This window comes from Nelumbo nucifera, chromosome 4 (assembly GCF_055504915.1).
Source record: "Nelumbo nucifera cultivar China Antique chromosome 4, China Antique-T2T, whole genome shotgun sequence".
Lineage (NCBI taxonomy): Eukaryota > Viridiplantae > Streptophyta > Magnoliopsida > Proteales > Nelumbonaceae > Nelumbo > Nelumbo nucifera.
Genome location: NC_142652.1, coordinates 30,001,655 through 30,027,890, shown reverse-complemented (window position 1 = coordinate 30,027,890; position 26,236 = coordinate 30,001,655). Strand labels below are relative to the sequence as shown.

General features: G+C 41.5%; 1 protein-coding gene across 8 annotated transcripts in view; it reads right to left on the bottom strand.

The window, feature by feature from the left end:
* The window catches only part of LOC104587736 (DNA ligase 6-like), a 121,898-nt gene that overhangs the window by 32,402 nt on the left and 63,260 nt on the right, over positions 1–26,236 (bottom strand). For all 8 annotated transcript variants that reach the window (XR_016085466.1, XR_016085467.1, XR_016085465.1 and 5 more), the window contains 2 exons: positions 7,783–7,880; positions 7,586–7,651 (listed from right to left, as the gene is read on the bottom strand). Coding sequence is in view for 4 of the 8 variants with exons in the window: in XM_088903048.1 (XP_088759174.1) it covers positions 7,586–7,651; positions 7,783–7,880 (164 nt within the window). In the remaining 4 variants the exon portion in view is untranslated. The remainder of the gene's footprint in view (positions 1–7,585; positions 7,652–7,782; positions 7,881–26,236) is intronic.

Sequence of the window (26,236 nt, the reverse complement as noted above, 5' to 3'; positions counted from 1 at the left end):
AAGGAAACAAAACCCTAGAAGAGTACTATGCCTGCATGAAGAATCTCAGAAATGAACTCAATGTCTATCATCCCCTCACTCCAGATGTTAAAGTTCAGCAACAACAGAGGGAACAACTAGATGTTACAAGATTCTTAGTGGGTTGAAATCGGAGTATGAACCAGTTAGAGCCCAAATATTAGGGAGCTCTACTCTTCCTACACTTGAGGAAGTATTTGCACGGCTTCGTAGGATTTCTTTGGGACATACAGAGAATCCCACACAGTTTGATAGATCAACACTTGTGATAGCCAGAGGAGGTGGACGTGGTACAAGAGGGGGAGGACATGCCTCCCGAGGAGGCTGTGGTAGTTCCATGTTTGGCCGGGGTGGTGGTTGTGACTCAGGGGGAGGCCGTGGCAAAGGAAAGAGTAACTCTGCAAGGAAATGTACCCATTGTGGTAGGGAAGGACACTCGGTGAATTTCTGTTATGATCTACATGGCCCTCCCTCTAAATGGGCTAATCATGTTGTAGCTGGTGAGGTTGATATCAGTGATAGTAAACCGACAGACCTAACTCCCTCCACATCTACATCTGCTTTTGGGAGGGAGATGGTAAATGTACCGCGTGATAGGTATGAACGGTTCCTTCAAACCACTTCACAGTATACCACTGCTACTCTGGCCCACTCAGGTATTGCTTGCATGTCATCTAAAACCTCTCCTTGGATTATTGACTTTGGAGCCTTTGATCATATGACCGGGACTCCATGTGTGTTCTCTTCTCTTTCTGAAACTTCCACATCACAAACTGTTACACTTGCCAATGGAAAGATTTTATTAGTGGTCTATGTGGATGATATTGTCATTACTGGCAGTGACAAATTGGGGATTGACAAACTAAAGGTATTTCTGCAAAATCATTTTCAAACAAAAGACCTTGGGACATTGAAGTATTTCTTGGGCATAGAAGTTGCCAGGTCAAAACAAGGTGTAAATCTGTGCCAAAGAAAATATGTTCTTGATCTACTGGAAGAAACAGAACTGTTAGGTGCAAAACTGGTTGAAACCCCTATGGAACCAAATGTTAAGTTGAGCAGTGATACAGGGGAAGTATTTGAAGATCCTAAAAGGTATAGACGACTAGTGGGGAAGCTGAACTATCTGACTATCACGAGACCGGACATCTCCTTTGCAGTCAGTGTGGTGAGCCAATTCATGTAGAACCCTCGTATACCTCACTGGGATGCAGTTCTTAGAATTGTAAGATATCTGAAGGGAGCTTCGGGCCATGGGCTAATGTATAAACCAGGAGGAAAACTTGAAGTAGTAGGATACACAGATGCAGACTGGGCAGGCTCAGTGTATGACAGAAGATCTACTACATGCTATTGCACATTTCTTGGAGGAAATCTTGTGACATGGAAGAGTAAACAGCAGACGGTTGTGGCTAGAAGTAGTGCTGAAGCCGAGTATAGGGCCATGGCACACACTACCTATGAATTAGTGTGGTTGAGGAATCTCCTACAAGAAATCGGGTTCCACATGGATAAACCTATGAAATTGTACTGTGACAATCAAGCTGCACTCCATATCTCATCCAACCCTGTTTTTCATGAGAGAACGAAGCACATAGAGGTTGATTGCCACTTTGTGAGGGAGAAGGTTCTTGCTGGAGAGATAAGCACAGAACATGTGGGCTCGGGTGATCAGTGCGCAAATTTGTTTACAAAAGCTCTAAGCTCAGGGAAAGTGAACTATCTATGTAACAAGCTGGGATTATATGACATATATTCTCTAGCTTGAGGGGGAGTGTTAGAGTGAGCCGAATAAGGGTAGTTTAGTCAACTTGTCTTTGTTAAGTTGTATGCTTATGTGGCAGTTTTATTAGAGACACTCTGCCCCACACTTAAGTAAGGGCAGTTTAGTCTTTGTACAAGTAATTAGAGACTAATTACTATTAAGGGGTCGACTGATAGAGTTAACCCACCAGATTCGACAGTCCTTCATTTTCCTTCTTCTTCTTCTTCCTCTTGCTGGTTCGGGTTACTGTAGCAGCAGTCGAAACACCTGACATTGTTTTAGGTATACCTTTGCTTTTTATTGTACTATTGTTTTAGGTATTTTGTGTCATCAATAACATAACTAATTTATTAAAGAAAGATGATACAAGTACAGGTGTAGGGAGAGGTAAGCTCTCTTAGCTCTCCCTATAAAGAATAACAGTACAACATAGCCCAAAACATTTGATCCCTTCCCACCCCTTGCTTGGAAAGTGCATTTGCAAAGGAGTTAGCACATCTTTTGACCCATTACAATCTCACTTCCATACCATGAGTCATCCACTTAAATTTTCTTCTTTCATTAATGTAGCTCTACATGCCATCATCCTCCTTCTCTAGCCAACCTATTACCAATTTTGAATCTCCTTCAATGATCAACATGCTAATATTTTGCTCCTTAACCCTTTTTGCACCCTAAAAAACAGCCAAAATTTTAGATTGAGGTGACTCCCCTACTCCAATTGGGCTTGAAAACAAAGCAATAAATTTATCTTCCTCATTCCTAAATACTCCCCCAATACCTAAAGGACCGAAGTTTCCTTTAGTACTACCATCAAAGTTCAACTTAGTGAAACCGAAATTTGGAGTCTACATTGGAGAGCACACAACTTTACTAGGAGCTGAAGATGCCACTTCCTTCCTATTATTCAGAAATACCATTGTAGAAATATCATCAAATAAATCCAAAGAATTCTCCCAATGAACCACCTTAGCAGTGATTACCTCAATAAGTGCCCCTTTACTCTCCTTTTCAACAAAAAATCTTTGGTTCCTTTCCTCCCATATTGTCCAACAAATTGCAAACTCTAGTGCATCTCCACAACACTCTTCCCCTCTTCTTTGTCCAGCTACTAACAGAAGAGTCAAATAGGCTTTGTACATTTGGTGGAGTCCAAACCAAACAAAAAGAAAAACCAATCCCAAATAGATAAAACAAAAGGGTAGGAAATTAACAAGTAATAGCAAGACTTACCTTTAGCTTTACAAAGGCCCCATTTGGTGCATCTTTTCGCGCGGTTTGTTGGCTATTTACAAGCCTGGCAAACCGCGATTCGATCTTTTCCCATTTGGTTTGTAGCAGATCTAGCCGCCAAAAGCTGACATGCCGAAAAGACGTGAGAAGCCCAAATCGGGCTATTTTTGAGAAGCTCCAAATGGAGCTTTTGAAATTTTTTTTTCTATTTGTCTTTGCATGGAAAGACACACCTTAACCAAACGGGCTTCAGGCTGCTCATATCTTAATGCAAAAGCTCAATGCACATTTTGACTGTCAGAGCTTTTGCATTTTTTTTCTATTCGTCTTCGCGCAGAAAGACACGCCTTAACCAAACGGGCTTCAGGCTGCTCAGATCTTAATGCAAAAGCTCAATGCGTCTTTTGACTGTCAGAGCTACAAGAAGATCTTCCCAAAAAGACTTGCCAAACAGCCCCAAAGAATGCACTAGTTAGGGGATAAGCACCAAAAAAATGCTTTTTTCTTTGAAGTAGATCATAGGTGTTGTTCCTTCCCAAGAAGACTTCCCAACAGAAGGTCCTAATCCTTGGAGGAATTGGTTTACCCAAAACAGAAGAAGATAGGGTCAAAATCCAAGAATCCATTTTTTTATCAATAACAATTTTTCATTAAAACGAAACAAAATTAATTACAAGGAAGGGGAGATAAACTTTCTTAACTCCCCGGGTAAGGCAAGAGCCCCCAGAAAAACAGTAAAGTAACAGAGCCCAAAATAAAGATCCCCGAGCCACCCCTTGCTTAGCTAACCCATCAGCAAAACAGTTAGCAGATCTCTTCACCTAACTGTACTTCACTTCCATGTCCTTTGCCTACCACTTGTAATTTTTCTTTTCATTGCTAAAGTTCCACAACCTTGCCTTATCCTCTTTTAGGCATCCTACTACCACCTCCGAGTCACCTTCAACCACAAGTCTCCTTATATTCAAATCCTTTGCTCTTTGGATTCCTTCCAGAACCGAAAAGATCTCAGCCCTGAGGGAATCACCTACCCCTATAGGGTCTGAAAACATAGCTGAAATAATCCCTTTCTCATCCTTAAATACTCCCCCAATACCAGATCATCTTGGGTTCCCTCTACTACTTCCATCAAAGCTCAACTTTATAAACCCAATAGGGGGATGGGTCCAAGGACTAATCCTAGTTCTAATCTAAGCAACACTAGCAATCTCCTCCTACTTTCTCAGCAAGTCCTCCAGAGTAAAATCGGTAAATAAATCTGAGGTCTTAAACCATTGTGTTGCCCTTAAGTGGATTAGTTCTATTACAATTTCAATACTCCTCTCCTATCTGAGAAGATCCTTGAATTCCTTTCTTCCCACAACGTCCAACATACAGTAGCCCTTAGGCACCTCCACATGATCCTTTCTCTTTTTAAACACCACTTAAAAAAGGAGGAAGAAAATAAAGTTGGAACATTCAAAGAGGGGTTCCACCTACATCCAAAAAGGGAGAATACCCACTCCCAAATTATTTTTGCAAAATGTCAACTAAAAGGTGATAACTAGTCTCCCCATCAACTTTGCAAAGAATGCACCTATGCGAGGATAAGCAAATCTTGGGCCTCTTTCTTTGAAGCAAATCACCAGTGTTGAATCAGTAAATAAATCACCAGTGTTGAGTTAAGCTTTGGAAAAAGAAGGCACAAGAGAAATAGCCCGAAGAGGATGGAGTCCAAATTCTGGCACCTCCCTTTGTAGGGCCCAAGAAAACATTTTCAAGGATGCCCAACGAAGTCAAGGTGTTGTCCATATCTATATCCCTTAGAGCCCTTCTCAAGCCTAAATTCTACCCAAACCCAGAACTGGAAGTAGAAGGGAAAATGAAGGAGGAAATGGGCTCATTTTTTAGTTTAGGAAGAGCATACAAAGAGGGGAATTGATCCTTTAGAAGGGTATTACCCACCTAAGTTTGTTCTTAAAACTTTATAAGGTTGCCCAAATTTAAATCATACCTGATCAGAGGGGAGAAAATTGGAAGCAAATCATGAATGGCTTTCCAAGGTGAAGCACTTGTAGTACTTGCCAGAATTCTAGGATCTCAACCATTGTCCTTGAGCCCATAAATGCTAGCCACTATCCTAACCCATAACTTCTCCTTCTCTAGAGGGAACCTCCATAACCACTTTCCCAACAAGGCCATATTCCTTATCCTAATGTTCCCTATCCCAAGACCTCCTAACTTCTTGCTTCTAGTCACCACCTCCCAATCCACTCTATGATCCCTTTTTTCCTCTCCCGATTCCCACAAAAAATCTCTCATCAACTTTTCCAACCTATTGGACACCTTTGCTGAAATCTTTAACACGTACAAGAAATAAATGGGCAAATTGGCTAGGGCAGCCCTAATTAAGGTGATCCTTCCCCCAAGAGACAAATAATTCTTCTTCCAAGAGGCAAGTCTTTTCTTAAGCCTTTCCACAACCGAATTCCAAAAGTTGCCTTTCTACCTTTCTTGGGATTATCTCCTAGGAGTAAGCCTAAGTAATTCAGGTGCCAACTTGAGACTGTACAACCTAGCAAATTTGCACACTCCCCAACCTCCCTCTCCTCCATGTTCACACCCACTACACAACTCTTCTCAAAATTCACCTTAAGATTGGACATCTGTTCAAGGAGTTGTATCACCATTTCCAAATTTCTAATCCAACTTGAGTCCCCTCCCTCGTAGAATAGAATTGTGCCATCTACAAATTGTAAATGGGTAAGTGGAACCTCCTCCCTTCCTAATCTCCACCCTCTTATCAAACTCCTCGAGTCTGCTCTCTAAATCAATCTTCCTAGAACATCTGCCACTAGGGTAAACAAGAAGGGGGAAAGTGGGTCTCCTTGTCTTAATCCTCTTAAAGTTGGAAAAAGTCCACCATTAACCCATTTACTAACACATAGTAGTGGCAGTTTTGGACACATCCCATGATCCATTTACACCGTCTTCTCCCAAACTCAAAGTCCACCACCTTCTTCCTAACCTTCTTGAAATTCTCCACACTTTCATTTGCAATTAGAATTTGATCAATTATTTGTCTCCCCTTCACAAAAGCTCCATGGTTTGGTGCAATAATGGTAGGCGGTACTAGCTTTAGTCTTAGAGACAACACATTTGCAATTATCTTATACCAACTATTTACCAAGCTGATGGGCCTGAAATATTTTGGGTGTAAGGCATCCTTCTTTGGGACCAAAGCAATAAAAGTGGAGTTCAGCCCAGGATTAATCACTACCCCCCTATGAAACTCATCAAACACTAGAATTAAGTCCTTTTCCAATATTTCCTAACAATCCTAATAGAAGGTCATTATGAATCCATATGGGCCCAAAGCTTTTGTTCTATCCATGGAAAAAACAGCCTCCTTTACTTCTTCCACTTCAAACCTCATTTCTAGTTTCTCTCTATTTTCAGCCCCAGTACTTGGCCAATCCAATCCTTCCAGCCAAACCCTCTCACCTAAAGGTCTCCTAAAGATGGATTTGAAGTGATCTATAAATGCCCCTGCTATCTCATCCAGGTGGGGGAGGACTAAGCCCTCAATTTCCAGCTTTGAAATATAATTCTTTCTTCTCCTCCCATTTGCTACCGCATGAAAAAAACTTGTATTCTTGTCTCCCCCCTTCAACCATTTACACTGAGACGGAGCAGCCACCTAGCTAATCCCCCTTGTCCTCCATACACTCCTTGCCCATCTAAAATCAAAGTCCATTATTTTGGACTCCTAAATAAGCACTACATCCAGATTGAACTTCCTAATCACCCCTTTAGTTGTAGCTCTCTTACTTGCACTTCCCAATCCCCTCATGTTCCAGCTAAGAATCCTCATGAAACCTTTTGTTTTGCACCCTTCCTACACCCGCCCTGTACTTCAGCCCTTTCCTTCTCTCACCCTTTACACTAAATTGCCTATCTTCTTCTACATCCCTTTTTAGTCTCTCAACCTCACTCAGTTTTCTTTTCTTGGTCTTACTCTCCTCCTTTTGTAGGATCCAAGAAAACCCTTGGTAATATTTGAAGCAATGCCAAGGCATTGTCCATATCTAAGTCTTTGATTCCCCTCCTAAAACCCAAGTTCCATTCAAGCTCAAAACCCACTCATAAAAGGTAGGAAGCTTATCAATCAAACATAGAGGTAAATTTCTGTTGTGAGACCTAGTTTGTAGTCCTATTCTTAGTAGTCAACTACTATCAGCATACTGTTCCTAGTAGTCGACTACTAGGACGCTGTTGTAATTTTTCTTTTGTATTTGATCGCCCTAGTATATAATAGAAGGTCTGGTGCCGCCAGCATAACTTTTTTGCCTCTCATATCTTTTCTTCTTCTCTTCTTCTCCTCTTCTCTTCTTTCTTCTTCTTCTTCTTAGAAAACAATTTCAAATCAATGACAAACAATCCTTATTCCTCAATAAGGAAGCTTATCAATCAACCACAAAGGATATTCAAGATAACATGGCAAGAATGAAAGTTGTGTACCAAGGATAGAAAGAAAGAGGGTAATAAGGGAGAGAAAAGGGGGGAATCAACTGAAGAAATAAGACTTACTTATATTCACATGTAAATGCTCTGCCTTCAAAAATTTGTAGTGTTTGAGGAACTCCATTGGCAATTCTGTCACAAAGAACACATAATACAAAAAATTATGTTAACTAAATATAGACAAAATCATATACAACATCAAGGTACACTTTATGAAGAAATACAAATGGAAATGAAGATTAATAACAACCATAAACGATTACCTTGCAAGCATGGGCCTAATGGGAATGCCTGGAACCATTGACAAGGTTGTGGAAGAAAACTCAATTCCTTTGCTCATGAGAGAAGGGACAACTAAATCCTTTACATACAAATCCAGTGCATTAACACATGACAAGAGTAACAAAAGCTATCAAACAAGGCCACAAATGTTTCAAACACAAAATAAAATGCAAAAAAAAAAAAAATAAAACAAAGATTCACCAATGAAGAAGATAATCCTATTGTAACCTTAAGGCATTCTTGTTTCTTCTTCCATCAACCTTTCACATGAATGAGTATGATTATGCATGTGTTTGTTAATATTGTCAACTCAGTTCGACTAAGAGAAAAACAAGAATGAAAGGGTGTGTTCAAATGAGTCACATGCCCAAAAATATTATCTTATATATGTAATTTGTACAAGAATGAGAAAGGGCAATTATGTCCCTCACTTACAAGAAAGAATAAAACAGAAAAAAAGATAGTGTACATATGATACAACAGAAATGTGTGCTCCTAGGAGCCAAAAAGGGAAATAAAGTGTAAGAGACGTAAATCAGTCTCTACACCCCCTTCAAACTGATGCCGAGGTGCAAGCATCAGTTTGTCAAGTAGAAACTGGTGACGAGCATGGATCATGGCCTTTGTGAATAAATCAGCCAACTGTAAATCAGAGGGCACATGTAACAAGCATATATGTCCAGCAGAAAACAGATCTCTAATGAAATGGCAGTCAACTTCTATATGCTTAGTCCACTCATGGAAAATGGGGTTGGAGGCAATGAGAGACCAAGGTCATCAAGGAGAGCCCTGAGCCATACAATCTCACTACACACAAAGGACATAGCACTATACTTAGCCTCAGTAGAAGATTTGGAAACAGTCTGCTGCTTCTTACATTTCCAAGATATGAGAGAATCTCCAAGAAAGACACACCAGTCAGTAGTAGAGCATGGAGTGTATGAGCATCCTGTCCAATTAGCATTTGCTCAAGCTGATAGGCTAAGAGATGTGGATGTATGAAAGAACAAGCCATGTGACAGTTCCACTAACACATATGATAATACAAAGAACTGCAGCCATGTGAGGTCGCCAAGGAGAAGAAACAAATTGACTGACTACTTGGACCGCATAAGAAATATCTGGGCATGTCATGGTGAGGTAGATAAAACTACCAACAAGCTGTCGATAAAGAGTTCTATCAGCAAGAATTTTCCCATCATCCTTGCAGAGTTTTAAATTCCACATACCCCCCAAAGACCATTCCCCTCAACAAAGAACTGGAAATGGAACTTCCAGAAAGCATAACTAGTCCCATCAAACTTCACTGGGAGGATATCCCTTTTCTCCAGAGCCATTTCAGCAGAAGGATTCAAGAAAACCTAAGAAAAATAGGGCATCCGTACCACCAAATGAACCAAAACTAGATATCAGATAAGTGTGCAATCACACAACACAAAGAGGGATCAAGATCCAACTACAGATCAGCCAAACAAAGGTTGAAGACTGATGGAAGTCCCAAAAAAAACTAAGTTTACTGGACTATCGAACAAGGAGGAGAACAAAACACCCCCCAAAAGCTATCCGATCAAAAAAAATTATAGAACCAATTAAAACTGACCTGGGCAACTTCAGATCTGAAATTTCACAGTGATTGAAGCAGCTGATCAAGAGAAAGAGTGGAAACTTTAGGGCTGAAGGCGATTTTCCAGAAACAAGTGGAAAACTTGTGCTGATCAGTACAGCATCCAGAGTGTTCCCAAAATGATGTAGATAGGTCGAGACAGGTTTGAGAGACTTGCTCTGATACCATGTCAACTCAGTTCAAATAAGAGAAAACCAGAATGAAAGGGTGTGTTCAAATGAGTCACACGCCCAAAAATATTATCTTATATATGTAATTTGTACAAGAATGAGAAAGGACAATCATGCCCCTCACTTACAAGAAAGAATAAAAAATAGAAAAAAGGATAATGTACATATGATACAACATAAACATGTGCTCCCAACAGCTAAAAAGGGAAAGAAAGTGTAAGAGATGTAAATCAGTCTCTACAAATATGCCCATGTCCATGCCCTAAAATGTACTTATCTCCTGTAGAGAACACTAATGTGGACCCCACTAAGGTGGTCCCCACTGTTCGTATGGCAGCAATAAGTTATGATTAGGATTAGTTCTTTGTGATAAGATTAGGACTAGTCTTTTATAAGATTAGGACTAGTCTTTTTTTCGGCTTTATCTTATCTTATCTTGCCATGTAAGCAATTCAGTCCTTTTACAAGTATGATACTATGTATATAAATTTAAGAGGGGGGCAGCTGTTTAAACACATCAACCCAACTCTCTTTTATCAAAATCTCTCTCTCTCTCTCTCTCTCTCTCTCCCTCTTCTTTTCTTATTTTTTTTCTCCTTTTAAGTGTTTGTTCAATCCTGAGCGACTACTTGGTATCAGAGCATTCGATCTAGGGTTTCCCATGTGAAATTAATTCAGCCGACCACATGAAAATTATTTAGGGCTGAATTTTTTCATTCGACTGATTCTTGGAGATTACAAGAAGTCTTCAGCAACTGTCCAAGGATTGGAAAGTGCTCCTTGTAATCAGGAAGAATCAGAGAAGAATTAAGTGATCAAGGTTAGGTCTTTGGTCAAGATTGGAGGTGCCAATCAGATTTTTTGGTTCTCTCATCAAGATTGAAGTTGGTGATCAAGAAGATTTTTCTCCGAGATCAGTTCTGTTTCAGAAGTTTCTCGGGTTGATCAGAATCAAGATCAGTTTTGAGAAAACTGAAGTTGGCGATCAGAATTTCAGCAAGAATTTTTTGAATCAAGATCAGGTTTTTTTTTCTCAGAAATTCCTGGGTAAGGTCTTATTCCTTCTTGAGGACTAAGGATTGCTTAATTTGTGAGGTACGGTTATATAGAATTTATTTTTTTCTTTTTCTCTTCTAGGGTTTTAAGAGAAAACCCTGAAATCCAGGACTGTTATTGTGTCTGGATAAGAGATTAGACTTGTTTTTAAGTTTGGCTGGTATCAGATATCTGTTCTCTGATCTTTGTTTTTGGAGTTCTGTACCCAGGCCAACTGCTATTAGTTCTCAGATTTTGTAGGCTGATTGATACAGTGATACAGTGAATTGGAATTTTTTTTTCTTTCTCTGAATCTGATTTATGCTTCTAGACCTACTGTCGTTAGTTTTTTCAGACCCAGTAGGCTGATTGTTGCAGTAAATAGAAGGTGCTTTTTGCTTAACCCCTAACCAAGAATGGAGTTCAAGCACCAAGGGGAGGGTGTTTTTGGGACTGGTTCAGGTGACATGACTGAAAACACCTTCCAGATTACAACTGTAAAATTTAATGGTTCAAACTGCTTAGAGTGGGCCCAATCAGCCATGATGGCCATTGGGGGATGAGGAAAGCTGAACTATTTGTTGGGAGATGTGAAGGAACCAAATAAGGAGGATCCCACTTATGCTAAGTGGATTCAGGAAAATTATTTAGTGATGACATGGCTGTGCAATTCTGTGCAGCCACACGTCAGCCGAAACTACTTATGGGCAAAAACAGCTACAGAAATATGGGATGTTGTGAAAGAAACCTACTCTCAGCCCCTTAATGTTGCTAGGGCTTATGAGCTGAAATGTGAGGTTAAAAATCTCAAGCAAGGTGAGAAACAAGTTTCTGTTTATTTTTCAATCTTGAAATCCCTGTGGCATGAAATTGACCACCTTGAATCAATTGAATGGGAAAGTCAGAAGGATGCACAAATTTACAGAAAGCATATTGAAACTAATATAGTGTTTGAGTTCCTGGCTGGTCTAAATTCGGAATATGATATTGTGAGACAACAACTGTTGACAAGAGACAGTGTAACTCTGTCCCAGGCCTATTCCTTAGTGCACAACGAAGAGACTAGGAGAAAAGTTATGCTACAACAACAACCTTTTGAATCAGCTCTGGCAGCAGTTAAGCCCAAATTTGGGAGTGATAAGGAAAAAGACATGAAGAAGGAAGCTAAGAAGGACCTAGTATGTGAGCATTGCAAGAAACCTAAACATACTAAAGAGACCTGTTGGAAGTTACATCCACATCTAGTTCCAGTAAAACTCAGAAACAAAAAGGGGAATGCAAATATGGCTATTAACACTGATAGTACAACATCATCTAGCACAAGAGGCAATCCTCTAGATACTCTAGCTGCTGACCGAGCTGCTCTAGTTCAGTTGGAAAATGAAGCTGGTAATTCAGCTCCACCTCCTCAGACACCATCAGTACCCCCTACCTCAGCTTTTGCTCATTCAGGTAATCGGGCCTTAGCTCACCATGCCTCAGTTACAGGTAATACAGAACGTTCATGGATAATAGATTTTGGAGCATCTAACCATGATTGGCTTGCCGTCACTATTTACTACCTATCACTTATCTTCAGGCAGAGACAAAGTGTCCATTGCTGATGGCTCCCTCGTTCCTATTTCTGGCAAGGGAGACATCAAGTTGTCTAATGCCATTTCCTTTATCTTCGGTTTTACATGTTCCTAAGCTTAGTACTAACTTGCTTTCAATTAGTAGCATTACAAAAAACCAGAATTGTTCAGTAACATTTTTTCCGGATCGATGTGTTTTTCAGGATCTGGAGACAAGTAAGGTAATTGGGATTGGCTGTGAGGCAAATGGAGTCTATCTGCTTGGAGGGAGTCCTAATTGGGAAGATAGTGAGACTACGAGGTCTTGTGTTTCTCAATCTGTTGATCAGGCTATGCTTTGGCATAATAGGATGGGTCATTTATCTTTTCGGGCTTTGAAGAGTTTGTTTCCTAGTTTATTTGAATCTATCCAGATGTCTAGTTTGAAATGTGAGAGTTGTGAACTTGCAAAACACAGCAGGACAACCTATTCATTAAGTAATAATAGAAGTAATATTCCCTTTGAAATTATGCATACTGATGTTTGGAGACCTTACCATACCACTGCCATGGGGGGGTACAGATATTTCCTACTGTTTGTTGATGATTATACTCGTTTTTCGTGGATTTATCTCATGCATTCTCGAGATGAGGTTCCAACATTAACCCGGATCTTTCATCAGATGATTTTAACCCAATTTAGGGTCAAAATCAAAATTTTTAGATCTTATAATGCGAAAGAATATTTTGCAAACCCATTAGCCTCCTATTTGCTTGAACATGGGATTATCCATCAGAGTACCTGTCCTCATACACCACAGCAAAATGGGGTTGCTGAGAGAAAGAATAGACACATATTGGAGGCAGCCAGAAGCATTATGTTTACCTCCAATGTGCTTATACGTTTTTGGGGGGATGCTGTTCTTACAACAGTGTATCTCATCAATAGGATTCCTTCACGGGTTCTTGACATGAAATCTCCATTTACCCTCTTATATCCTGATAAAAAGTTATTTACCATTCCCCTTAAAACCTTTGGTTGTACATGCTTTGTTCAGATTCTTTGCCCTCACCGTTCCAAGTTTGATCCTAAGACCTCAAAATGTATTTTCCTTAGTATGCACAAACTCAAAAGGGATATTGCTGCTATGAACCTACTTCTGGGAAAAGATTTGTCTCAATAGATGTCACTTTCTTTGAAGATGTACCCTATTACCCAAGGGTTTCTCCTCAGGGGGAGGATAGTAAGGATGGGGTTAACTCGTCAGAAGTTCCTTTACCTATCCCATTAAGTGAAGAGGGGTATAATGGGGAGGGCTGTCAGAGATGCAGGGATGTGAGAGTCTATCACAGACGATGGAGACAGGTTGATTTCGGACATCAACAGTGCAGGCCAGTCCCAGTCTCCTCTGCAGATCCAGATCCCGGTACCATAGTAGCCCCAATTCCTTCTATAGAGCCAGATCTAGGTACCACAAATACTACAGATGAAAGACATCCCACCATGGAACCTTCACCTTCATTAGATGATCTTGATCTTCCCATAGCAGTTCGTAAGGGCAAGCATCATTGCACCACATCTACAACTCACAGCATTTCTCTCTTTTTTTTTTTTTTGAAAAGGTAAGGTAATTTATTAAAATAAGAACCAGTACAAAGGAGCCTAGGCCATTAGAGGCTGCCTAGAGCCACCACAAATTACAGATACAACCAGTTCTGAGATCTAAACAATAGACTCAAATTCTGATTTTTAAACAACTCCGATGCCGACACCTAGGACAGAAGTTTACCCACAGCTATCTGCACCATTTCATCTGAAGATTTAGCTTGCCCTGAAAAATTCTGTTATTTCTTTCGATCCAGATAGTCCAAAGCATAGCAGCCGGGATAGTCTTCCAAACCAAGATACCTTTCTTGCTGAGACCCTCAATCTGCCAACACAACAGCAGATCCTTCATAGAAATTGGCATTACCCAGCTGATTTCCAAAGCTTGGAGAAAATGCCTCCAAATATAACTTGAGATTGGGCAATGTAAGGCTAGATGTTCAGTAGTTTCTACTACCGCACCACATAAGCCACATGACATATCCAAAATCTGAATGCCACGTTTCACTAGATTAACTTTGGATAGACATTTATTTAAAGCCATTGTCCAGAGCAAAAACTTCACTTTAGAAGGACTGAATGAGCTCCAAATCTGCCTAGCCGGAAAGTTTTCCTGACCTGAACTTATCAACTTACTGAACATAGACTTAATAGAAAATATGCCATCGGCTTCCCATTTCCATCTCCAAGCATCCTCCATGTTTGGGTCAATCCTTTGGTTCTGGGGCAGGCCCAACAAAATTGCATACTCCTCAATTTCCCAGTCAAAGAGGCGCCTCCTACAAGTTAGGTTCCAACTGAAAGAGTTACCATCCACATTGAAATTCTCAGCCACCGAGGAGTCCTGATTTACAGAAATTTGATACAAGAGAGGAAAGGCATCTTTCAGACACACTTCAGAACACCAAGAGTCTTTCCAATATTTGATTCTTTCCCCATTTCCAAAGTTGTAACCGATTCCTTCCTCAAATAAACTAGCGTTCTTCATTATACATGTCCAAATGGAACTTATCCCTCTTGAAATAGGAGAATTGGATCTCCAATCACCCCAGTCCACTCCATATTTGTCCACAATCAGCTTTCTCCACCAAGCATTTCTTTCATTTGCAAATCTCCAAAGCCATTTACACAAGGGGGCAGAATTGAATTTCTTCAATTTTCTTATTCCCAATCCTCCAACTTCCTTAGGAGGACACACTTGATCCCAGTTTACAACATGAACCTTCTTCTCCTCCTCCCAACCTCTCCAGAGAAAGTTTTTCTGTAGTTGCTCCACTTTGTTAGCCACTTTGGAAAAAATAGGAAATAGGGAGAGGTAGTAAGTAGGTAAATTAGAAAGAGTACTCTTAATCAAAATCACTCTCCCCCCAAAAGAAATGTATTTAGCTTTCCAGGAAGCCAATTTCTTCTCCATTCTTTCAACCACTGGATTCCAAATCTGAGAGGAAGTATATTTAGCTCCCAGAGGGAGCCCCAAGTACTTGACTGGAAGATGGGCAGTCTGACAAGCCATAACTTCTACACAAACTTCTAGATTTGTAGACCTACAGGGATAATCTGAGATTTACTCAAATTAACCTTAAGGCCAGACACCACCTCAAACCAACTCAAAATTCCAAGCACCACCTCCAGTTGATTAGGAGAAGCATCAACAAAGCATAAGGTGTCATCAGCAAATTAAAGAATATTGACTTTTTCTTTCCTCGGATCAATTGCAAAGCCCTCCCAAAGCCCATTCTCAGCAGCCTTCTTGCTAAAGAGAGAGAAAATTTCCATGACACAAACCTCTTGAACTTCCAAAAAACCCCATCTTTTGCCCGTTAATTAAGATGGAGAACTTAAGAGTCTTAACACAAACTCTGATCCAGTTTCTCCAACGCTGCCCAAAATTCATTTTCTCCAAAACCAGATCCAAGCAGTGCCAGTTAACATGATCACAAGCTTTTTCAATATCCAGTTTACACAGAACACCTGGGGTCCCCTCTCTTCTTCTAGACTCCAACAGTTCATTAGCAATGAGAATAGAGTTAACCATCTGTCTACTCGGGACAAAAGCACTTTGGTTACAAGAGATAACACTACCTAACACACACTTCATTCTTTCAGCCAAAACCTTAGCCAAGATTTTGTAGAAACTGTGCAAGAGACTAATGGGCTTGAAGTCCTTTATATTGACAGCCCCCTCAATTTTTGGAATAAGAGTGATGAAAGTTGCATTCAGACTTCTCTGAAAGGAGGCATTAGTGCGAAATGCCTGAAACACCTGCATCAGATCACTCCTCACAATATCCCATCATTTTAAATAGAATAGATTAGAGAACCCATCAAGACCCGGCCATTTATCATTTTCTAGCTTCTTTACTGCACCCTTAATTTCCTCTTCTGAGAATGGTCTCTCTAACCAGATTTTCTGCTCTTCATTTAACTTATTAAATTGGAGCTCGGAGGGAAAAGGTCTCTGAACCTACTTCTCTTTATAAAAGTTCTTATAGAAAGAAGTAGCTACAGATTTGACTTAAGAACTAGACTCACCACACCTGTCCTCCCACACCAGCTTGCTGATTGAAGAGAACCTAGCACGAGAATTTGCCATTTTGTCAAAGAACTTTGTATTTTTATCCCCCTCGTTAAGCCAAATGGATTTGGCTCTTTGTCTCCACTTCCTCTCTTCCTCAACTGCCATCTTATCATATCTGATTTTTGCAATTGACCTCTTAAGTCTCAGATCTTCAGACAAGGGACCCGCCTCTTCAGCTCTATCAATCTCTACAATGGTGATCAACAAAGCCTTCTTATCAGTAACCCACTTCATATTCTTCTCCTTACTCCAAATTTTTAGTTTACCCTTGACAACCTTTAATTTTGATGCCATAACGAAAGAACTAGAGCCCTCCACTTGCAACTCATTCCACACAGAGCTGATTAAGGGTGTTTCTACTGTTGCTACAGTAGTCCGAACCAGTAAGGAGAAGAAGAAGAAGATGAAAGAACTGTCGAACCTGATAGCTAAACCCTATCAGTCGACCTCTTAATAGTGATTAGGCTCTAATAAAATGTACAAGGACTAAACTGCCCCTACTTAAGTATGGGACAAAGAAACTCTAATAAGACTGCCACATAACCTCATAACTTAACCAAGGTGAGTTGACTAATCTACCCTTATTCGGCTAACTCTAACACTCCCCCTCAAGCTGGAGAATATATGTCATATAATCTCAGCTTGTTACATATATAGTTCACTCTCCTTGAGCTTAAGGCTTTTGTAAACAAATCTGCCCACTGATCACCTGAGCCTACATGTTCTGTGCTTATCTCTCCAGTAAGAACCTTCTCCCTCACAAAGTGGCAATCAATCTCTATGTGCTTTGTTCTCTCATGAAAAACAGGGTTGGATGAGATATGGAGCGCAGCTTGATTGTCACAGTACAACTTCATAGGTTTATCCATGTGGAACCGGATTTCTTGTAGGAGATTCCTCAACCACACTAATTCACATGTAGTGTGTGCCATGGCTCTGTAATCGGCTTCAGCACAGCTTCTAGCCACAACCGTTTGCTTTTTACTCTTCAACGTCACAAGATTTCCTCTAAGAAATGTGCAGTAACCTGTAGTAGATCTTCTATCAGACACAAAGCCCGCCCAATCTGCATTCGTGTACCCAACTACTTCAAGTTTTCCTCCTGGTTTATACAATAGCCCACGGCTCGGAGCTCCCTTCGGATATCTTACAATTCTAAGAACTGCATCCCAGTGACATATACGAGGGTTCTGCATAAATTGGCTCACCACACTGACTGCAAAAGAGATGTCTAGTCTCGTGATAGTCAAATAGTTCAGCTTCCCCACTAGTCGTTTATACCTTCCAGGATCATCAAATATTTCCCCTATATCACTGCTCAACTTAACATTTGGTTCCATAGGAGTCTCAGCCAGTTTTGCACCTAACAGTCCTGTTTCGTCCAATAGATCGAGAACATATTTTCTTTGGCACAGGTTTACACCTTGTCTTGATCTAGCAACTTCTATACCCAAGAAATACTTCAATGTCCCAAGGTCTTTTGTTTGAAAATGATTTTGCAGAAAGACCTTGAGTTTGTCGATCCCCAATTTGTCACTGCCAGTTATGACAATATCATCCACATAGACCACTAATAAAATCTTTCCAGCTTCTGAGTCATAGCTGAACACTGAGTGATCAACCTGGCATTGCTTCATTCCAAAATTCTTCACCACTTCACTAAACTTCCCGAACCAAGCACGAGGCGATTGTTTCAACCCATAAATTGCCTTTTTCAGTCTGCACACCTTACCAGCCTCCCCCTGAGCAACAAACCCAGGTGGTTGCTCCATATATACCTCCTCTATAAGGTCACCATGAAGGAAGGCAATTTTTATGTCAAGTTGAAATAAGGGCCAATCATACATAATTGCTAGAGAAATTAACACATGGACAGAGCTAATCTTAGCCATTGGAGAGAAGGTCTCCATATAGTCCACTACATACAACTGTGAATAACTTTTAGCAATAAGTCTGGCTTTCAGACGCTCCACACTGCCATCTGGCAAGTATTTAACAATATACACCCATTTACAACCCACAACATGCTTACCAGGAGGAAGAGTAGTGAGCTCCCACGTGTGAGTATGCTGAAGAGCAGAGAGTTCCTCCTCCATTGCCTGCCTCCACCCAGGTGAACTAAGAGCCTCTTGGACATTGTTAGGTATGAAAATAGATGACAATAGTGAAACAAACTGGCAATGTGAGGCGGAAAGGCGAGATACTTAAACAAAATTGGAAATGGGATGGAGAGTAGAACTACGTTTACCTTTCCGTAAGGCAATGAGTAGATCAAGTCCTGAGGGTTCAGCAACAGGAGCAACGACAGGATCCGCAGACAAGGTAGAAGTTGGAGGAGGGGCCGGTGTCATTCGACGTGTATACACTTGCCGAATTGGTGGTCATTCAGTAGGGATCTGCACTGGATGAGGTGATGAGTCAACTCCAACAGGAACACCCAGAACGGGATCACTGACCGGAAGAGGAAGAGGAAGTAAAGGTGGGGACGAAGAAGGGTGACATCAGTTCCTGAGAAGAAGGGAACAGACTCAAAAAAGGTGACATCAGGACAGACATAGCACTTCCGAGTAATGGGATTGTAACACTTGTACCCTTTTTGAGTCCGAGAGTAGCCAAGAAAGACACTTAATGGAGCGTGCATCCAACTTGTCTATTCCAGGACTCAGATTGTGAACAAAGCACACACAGCCAAAGATACGAGGTGTTAATGGAAAGGGAGACAGGGTGGGGAACAAGATAGAGAAGGGAGACCGACCATGAAGAAATAAAGGAGGGCATCTGATTAATGAGGAAACGCAGTAAGTACATCATCACTCCAAAACCGTTTAGGAACACTCATATGATGAATAATAGACCGAGCCGTTTCAAGGAGACGACGGTTCTTCCGTTCAGCCACCCCATTTTTTTGAGGAGTGGATGCACATGAAGTTTGATGAATATGTCACGTTGTTCTAAATACTGTTGAAAGGAAGTAAGAAAATATTCACGACCATTATCTGAACGAAGAACTTTGATTGGAACACCAAATTGTGTACGTATTTCAGCATGGAATTTTTGAAAAATGGAAAATAATTCACTCCTTTCTTTCATTAAAAAAATCCATGTCATTCTTGAACAATCATCAATAAAAGTGACAAAATACTTGTAACCATTATAAGACTCTATTTTGATCGGGCCCCAAACATCTGAATGAACCAAAGCAAAAGGACTCAACATACGACTTTCAACTCTAGGACTGAAGGAAACATGATGATGTTTCCCAAACTGACACGACTCACACTGTAACACTGACAAATGACTCAAAGACGGAACTAGTATCTTGAGTGCCTTGAGAGAAGGATGTCCCAATCGACAATGCCACTGTAGAGGAGTGAGTGAAGTCTGAAGTGCAACTGACAATCCACCACCGTCAAGATAATACAATCCACCAGCTTCATGCCCCCCACCAATCTTCTTCCCCATCCTGAGATCCTGAAAAACACAAGAGGAAGGGAAAAAAGTAATAGAACAGTTAAGAGTCTTGGTTAATTTATTAACAAACATAAGATTGAATGGAAACTTAGGGACATATAGAATAGATGATAAAGAAAGAGAAGCCATGTCAACATTGCCAACACCACAGATGGGAGAGGAGGAACCATTGGCAAGGGTAACAGTTTGAGATGTGGAAGTTTCAGAGAGAGAAGAGAACACACCTGGAGTCCCGGTTATGTGATTAGAGGCTCCAGAGTCAATAATCCAAGGAGAGGTTTTAGATGACAGGCAAGCTATACCTGAGTGGGCAAGAGTAGCAGTAGTGTGCTGTGAAGTGGACTGGAGGAACCGCTCATACTCATCACGCGGTACACTCACCATCTCCCTTCCGGAAACAGATGTAGATGTGGAAGGAGTTAGGTCTGCCTGTTGATTATCACTGACATCAACCCCACCAGCAACAACATGATTGGCCCATTTAGAGGGAGGGCGGCCGTGAAGATCATAACAGAAATTTACAGAATGTCCTTCCCTGCCACAGTGGGTACACTTCCTTGTAGAGCTGCCTTTTTCTTTGCCACGACCTCCTCGTGAGTCACGACCACCACCACGGCCAAATATAGAACCACCACGACCTCCTCGGGAGGCATGTCCTCCCCCTTTCGTACCACATCCACCTCCTCTGGCTGTCACAAAATCTGATCTATCAGACTGTGTGGGATTCTTTGTCTGTCCCAAAGAAATCCTGCGAAGCCGAGCAAACACTTCCTCAAGTGTAGGAAGGGTAGAGGATGATAGACATTGTGACATCTAGTTGGGCCCTAACTAGTTCATACTCTGATTTCAACCCCACTAAGAACCTTGTGACATCTAGTTGTTCCCTCTGTTGTTGCTGAACCTTAACATCTGGAGTGAGAGGATGATAGACATTGAGTTCATTTCTGAGGTTCTTCATACCGGCATAGTACTCTTCTAGGGTTTTATTTCCTTGTTGTAGACCAAAGTACCCCTGATAGAGCTGATATACCCTTGTAGTATTATCTTGCCCAGAATACAGCTTCTTGGCATGTTCCCATATGTCCTTAGCTGTATTTAAGAACATGAAGTTGGCACTTATTTTGGGTTCCATATTGTTCCATAGCCATGTCATGATTTGAGCATCCTCCTGTTCCCAATCATCAAACCCTGGAGAGTCAGCCGGTGGTTTATCTTCTTTCACATGCTTCACTTTTCTCTTTGCCTTGAGAAAAACTTCCACCGACTTGGCCCATGGAACATAGTTCTCACCATTCAGTTTAATTGAGGTCATCTGTACACCTAGATAGTCAGAGGAAACCACCACACTAGGTTTCTGATCACTACAGCCATCTCCCATTGCTGCCATGATACTCTTTCAATGCTGCCTCTAATCTGAATTCCCAATCACCAACTAAGTGCTGCTGTTAAGAGTTTGATGTTCTAGAACCTACAGCAATCCCTAAACACAATGATAGATACGCACGCCTTTGTTCTTATCCACACAACTACTGATTTCACAAAAAAACACAGACTACACCGACCTTAATTCAGCACTTACTAACCACATGCAAGTTCTCTTACAACTACTCAACAGAGTTTGTGCATCACAAGCACCACCACACAGCTATAGCTGTCACACACAATACAGACCTGCTTTAATGCTTTTAAGAGGGCACCACAAGACCAACAAGAACTCAACTAGTACCATTGCATTACACCTTGCACCATTCGGCCACCTACAGTAGCAGCCCTTACACCATTTGGTCACTGTAAACACAGCCTGTTCTTGGAATTTTTCCAAGAACCAGGGCAACAACCAACCTAGTTCTGTAGGTTTTGATCAGTCCTCTCAAGTTCTTGAAGATTTTCAACCCAGAAATACCAACAGCACAAAGAGGAGAGATAACCAACCTTCGTTTGAGAGCTTCAGCCAACCATTCACTGCTGAAGTTGTTTTCTTAGGAAAGGAGGTTCTGCGCACCAGAAAAAAAAGAAGAGCTGAGATGTTTCAGGCCTGGGACGAACAACTTTTCTCCATTGACAGCCCAGAGAAGAAAAAAGAGAGAACTGAAGCACGAACTGAAGTTGTCACAAACTGAAACAGGTCACGAGCTGAAGTTGTCATGCTCTGATACCATGTTTCTACTGTTGCTACAGTAGTCCGAACCAGTAAGGAGAAGAAGAAAGAGAAGGAGAAGAAGAAGAAGAGGAGACGAAGAAGAAGAGGAGAAGAAGAAGAAGATGCAAGAACTGGCACACCTGATAGCTAAACCCTATCAGTCGACCTCTTAATAGTGATTAGGCTCTAATTAAATGTACAAGGACTAAACTGCCCCTACTTAAGTATGGGACAGAGAACCTCTAATAAGACTGCCACATAAGCTCATAACTTAACCAAGGTGAGTTGACTAATCTACCCTTATTCGGCTAACTCTAACAAAGGGGATAAGATTTTCCTCTCAAACCAAGCATTTTCAAACTTAAACGGGGATTTGACTGTCTCACGGAGACCACAAACAAGCTGAATAGGGCTATGGTTGGACATCAGTCTAGGAAGGGCTGTCTGAAATTAGGAAAGAATTCATCCCAGTTTGAAGAAACCAAGAATCTGTCCAGCCTAACCAGGGTCGGGACAGATTGGTTATTGGTCCAAGTGAATCTATTACCCTGAATTGGGACGTCCATTAATTCCATACTGTTTATGAAGTCAGCAAACATGTTCATCGAACCAGTTCTTCTACCCCCTGTATTCTTCTCATTCACCGAAATAGTTGCATTAAAATCACCCCCAATTACCCAAGGACAGTTCTGAGGGTCTCTCAAATCTGATAATTCCGCCCAAAAAGCCACCCGAAAGTTAACATCAACAGGACCATAAACGTTTGTGACTTGAATAAGTTTTCCATCTTGTAGTTTCAGTCTCAGAGTGATTGAGAAATTACCAATTCTGCAAGAAACCAAAGAACAGAAAATAGGGTCCCAAAGGCTCACAATTCCACCAGCACTCCCCAAGGCTGCCAAGGCCTTCCATCTGACCTGACCCTCCCCCCAAACACTTCGAATTGTAGCAGCATCAACCCACTCCAGCTTAGTTTCTTGGAGCAAGACAATCTTAGACTTCGAATACCATCATCCTCCTCCTTCTCGACCCCAGTCCTCTAACATTCCAGGAAAGAATTTTCACTATCATAAGAAAAAACTAAAGAAAATGACCCACACTTCACATCTTCTTAGACCCCCTCGCAGCCCCTTCACTCCTCCCCGCCTTATCATTCAGACCACAAGTTAATCTCATCATTTCTCTGCTTCTCTTTGTTTTTAATCCCCCTTTTTTTGCCGCCAATTTTCCCCTCTCCATAAGCACTCTTTGTTCAATTCCTTCCAAGAACATAATAGTATCAGCTTCCATCCTCTCCATCGAAATTCCCAGGAAAGTCCCCAGCCCCAGAAGTTTCGGTGTCACCCAAGAAGATTGATTAGTTTCAGACTTACTGTCCTTGCCTACCCCCGCGGCTGATGAACTCGCTTTCCCCTTGTTTCCTAACAAGACTTCTCCGTTGCTTCTCCTCATTTGCTTGGGGCTTACACCACTATTTCCCAACTCTTTGGATTGATCAAGACAACTTCCCACATTCCCATTATGAACCTCATTACCCACCACCGCAATAGGGGTTGCCACCAATGGAATCTCTTCCACTGGCACCAGAGGCAGCTCTTGACTTTGTTGCTGCCTGTTGTCCATCTCCCACACACTTTTTGAAGAAGACCGAACTTTTTGAGATGAAGTAGTAGCCTGACTCAGATCACCCATCACCATATTATCAGGGCTAGGAATGTGGGCTAGAGGACAACCAACACTTGGATTTAACTACTGTTTGGATGGCAGACTAACCCAGGTCGGTTCCAACCGAACCGGACTATAATCTGTTTGTCTACCAGTGGGCCACCGAGGCTCACTAAAAAACTTTTTACCTTCAAGTTTCTTCGCCAATTGAGTAGAGTGGGTAGACAATGACTTAAATCTAGCTTGACCCGGATCCGGAACCTGAGTCCAAATCTGAATCTCATCTTCCTTGGAATCCGATCCGGCCCCTTGTCGAGCCTCCCTCCCCTTAAACCTCGAGACCTCCACGTCCGATTCCGCGTGTAGTTCTTTAATGCATTGCTTTATGAGAATTTTTAAATCCCCCACCCTCGGAAAATCCCCACTTCTTCCCTTCATTAATTCTAGCATGCAAGATTCAAAGCACTCAGCCTGAGGACGATCCTGGCCGTCCAGCGGAACTGCTTGTGAACGGATCAGATTGATTCCATGACCATCTTCTTCCCCTCTGTCGACCTCCGGCAAGCTACTCAGTGGCGGTTTGAAACTCAATGACCTTTAATGGAACTCTTGTGGCAGTGAGCTTTCTCCCTCGTCATCTAGGACTACCGTGTTAGAGATTTCCGAGCTCCTTCCCCACAATTGGAACTGACTATTCTCATGAATCTCCTGCATCCAACTTCGGACCGTCGGCAGCGACTCAGGCCAAATACAGATTTCAAATACCGACTCCCCCACAACAACCTCCACTTTTTCAGGAATCTTCCCAGACCTTTTCACATTCATTTGAACCCACTCACAGGTTAAAAGATCCTCAGGGGAGTCATCGGTTTCCACGAAACCACCGCAAGCATCCCCTATGTTCTTGATCACACTCGGGCACCACAGTATCAGAGGAAGACCATACACCCTCACCCAAATGGTTTTTGAATAGTCTGAATCTTTGCTTGATTCCGGATAGAAGCAGCCAGCGCTTGCCCCCCACCAGTCCAAAAAGAGATGATTTCTCCCCATTTGCCATGGACCCTGCTTAAGGATCCAAGCCGCCGCTGATCTCGACGAGAATACGAACAGGAAGAGGTCATCAACTAATTTCTTTACTTTCACTCCTCCCAACATCTACTTACCCATTTTTCCACTTCTTGAAACCCCACCCTTCACTGAAATCTTCCCACCAAGCAATCTCTCAGGAATCTCCTTCTGGCCTCTATGCCTTGGGACTCTGTAAATATCATTTGTCTGTCCTCCACCTTCTTGATTTCAGAGTGCCCAAAATTCGGCCAAACTCCAGTCGTAACCGCCTTACTGTAAGAGAAGTTCGGTCTCCTCCTCGCTCCCTTCTCTACACCCCTGTACCAATTCCTAGCTTCCCATCTCCTTCCACCTCTCTGATCTTTCCGAAGAGATCTACCTTGAAACATCTTCGCCCCGAGCACTCAACCTTGAAACATCATCATTTCAAGTCTTTGTTCCTCGATAGGCATGTTGATATAACAGAGGTCATCAACCATATGTCTCACCCCAACCTTCTTCTTTATCAATAATAGCATATTGGTGTCCCATCTAGTTGAGATCTTCTTGAAGAACAACAACAACAGCTCAGCATTTCTCAATTCTTGTCCTACGATCATTTGTCTCCCTCCTATAAGTCTTTTCTCGCATCCATTGCCGATGTTCCCATTCCCAGAACAATACAAGAAGCATTGGAAATACCAAAATGGAAAGATGCAATAAAAGCATAAATGGATGCCTTCATCAGAAACAATACTTGAGAGATAGTTGATCAGCCTATAGGTAAGAAACCGGTCGGATGTAAATGGGTATTCACTGTGAAACATAATGCTGATGGTTTTATTGAAAGGTATAAGGCCCGGTTAGTTGCAAAAGGATTTACTCAGACATATGGTATTGACTACTTAGAAACTTTTGCACCAGTAGCAAAGATGACCACTATCAGAGTCTTATTATCTCTTGCAGCCAGTTACTCTTGGTCGTTGCATCAGATGGATATTAAAAATACCTTCCTCAATAGAGACTTGCAAGAAGAGGTTTACATGTAGTTGCCTCCTGGATTTTATGGTACAGAGACAGGAAAGAAGGTTTGTCTGTTGAATAAAGCCTTGTATGAACTAAAACAGTCCCCTAGAGCTTGTTTTGATAGATTTAGACAAGCCCTTGGAAGGTTCGGATATGTACAGGCCCAGTTAGACCACACCTTGTTTATTAAGAGAGTGGATCCTTCCTTACCTTCCTTGCTGTATATGTGGATGATATTGTAGTAACAGGAAATGATAATACTGAGATTGAGTCCCTTAAGCAACTCCTTCATCAAGATTTTGAGGTAAAAGATCTAGGAAAACTACGATATTTCTTGGGCATTGAGGTAGCCAGATCCAAGCATGGGATTTTTGTTTCTCAAAAAAAGTATGTTCTTGACCTATTGGAAGAAACAGGAAAGTTGGGCGTTAAGCCTGCTGACACACCCATTGAACAAAATCACAAGATCAGTGCAGAGGGTGGAGAACCCCTTGAAGATAAAGCTATGTGTTGAGTG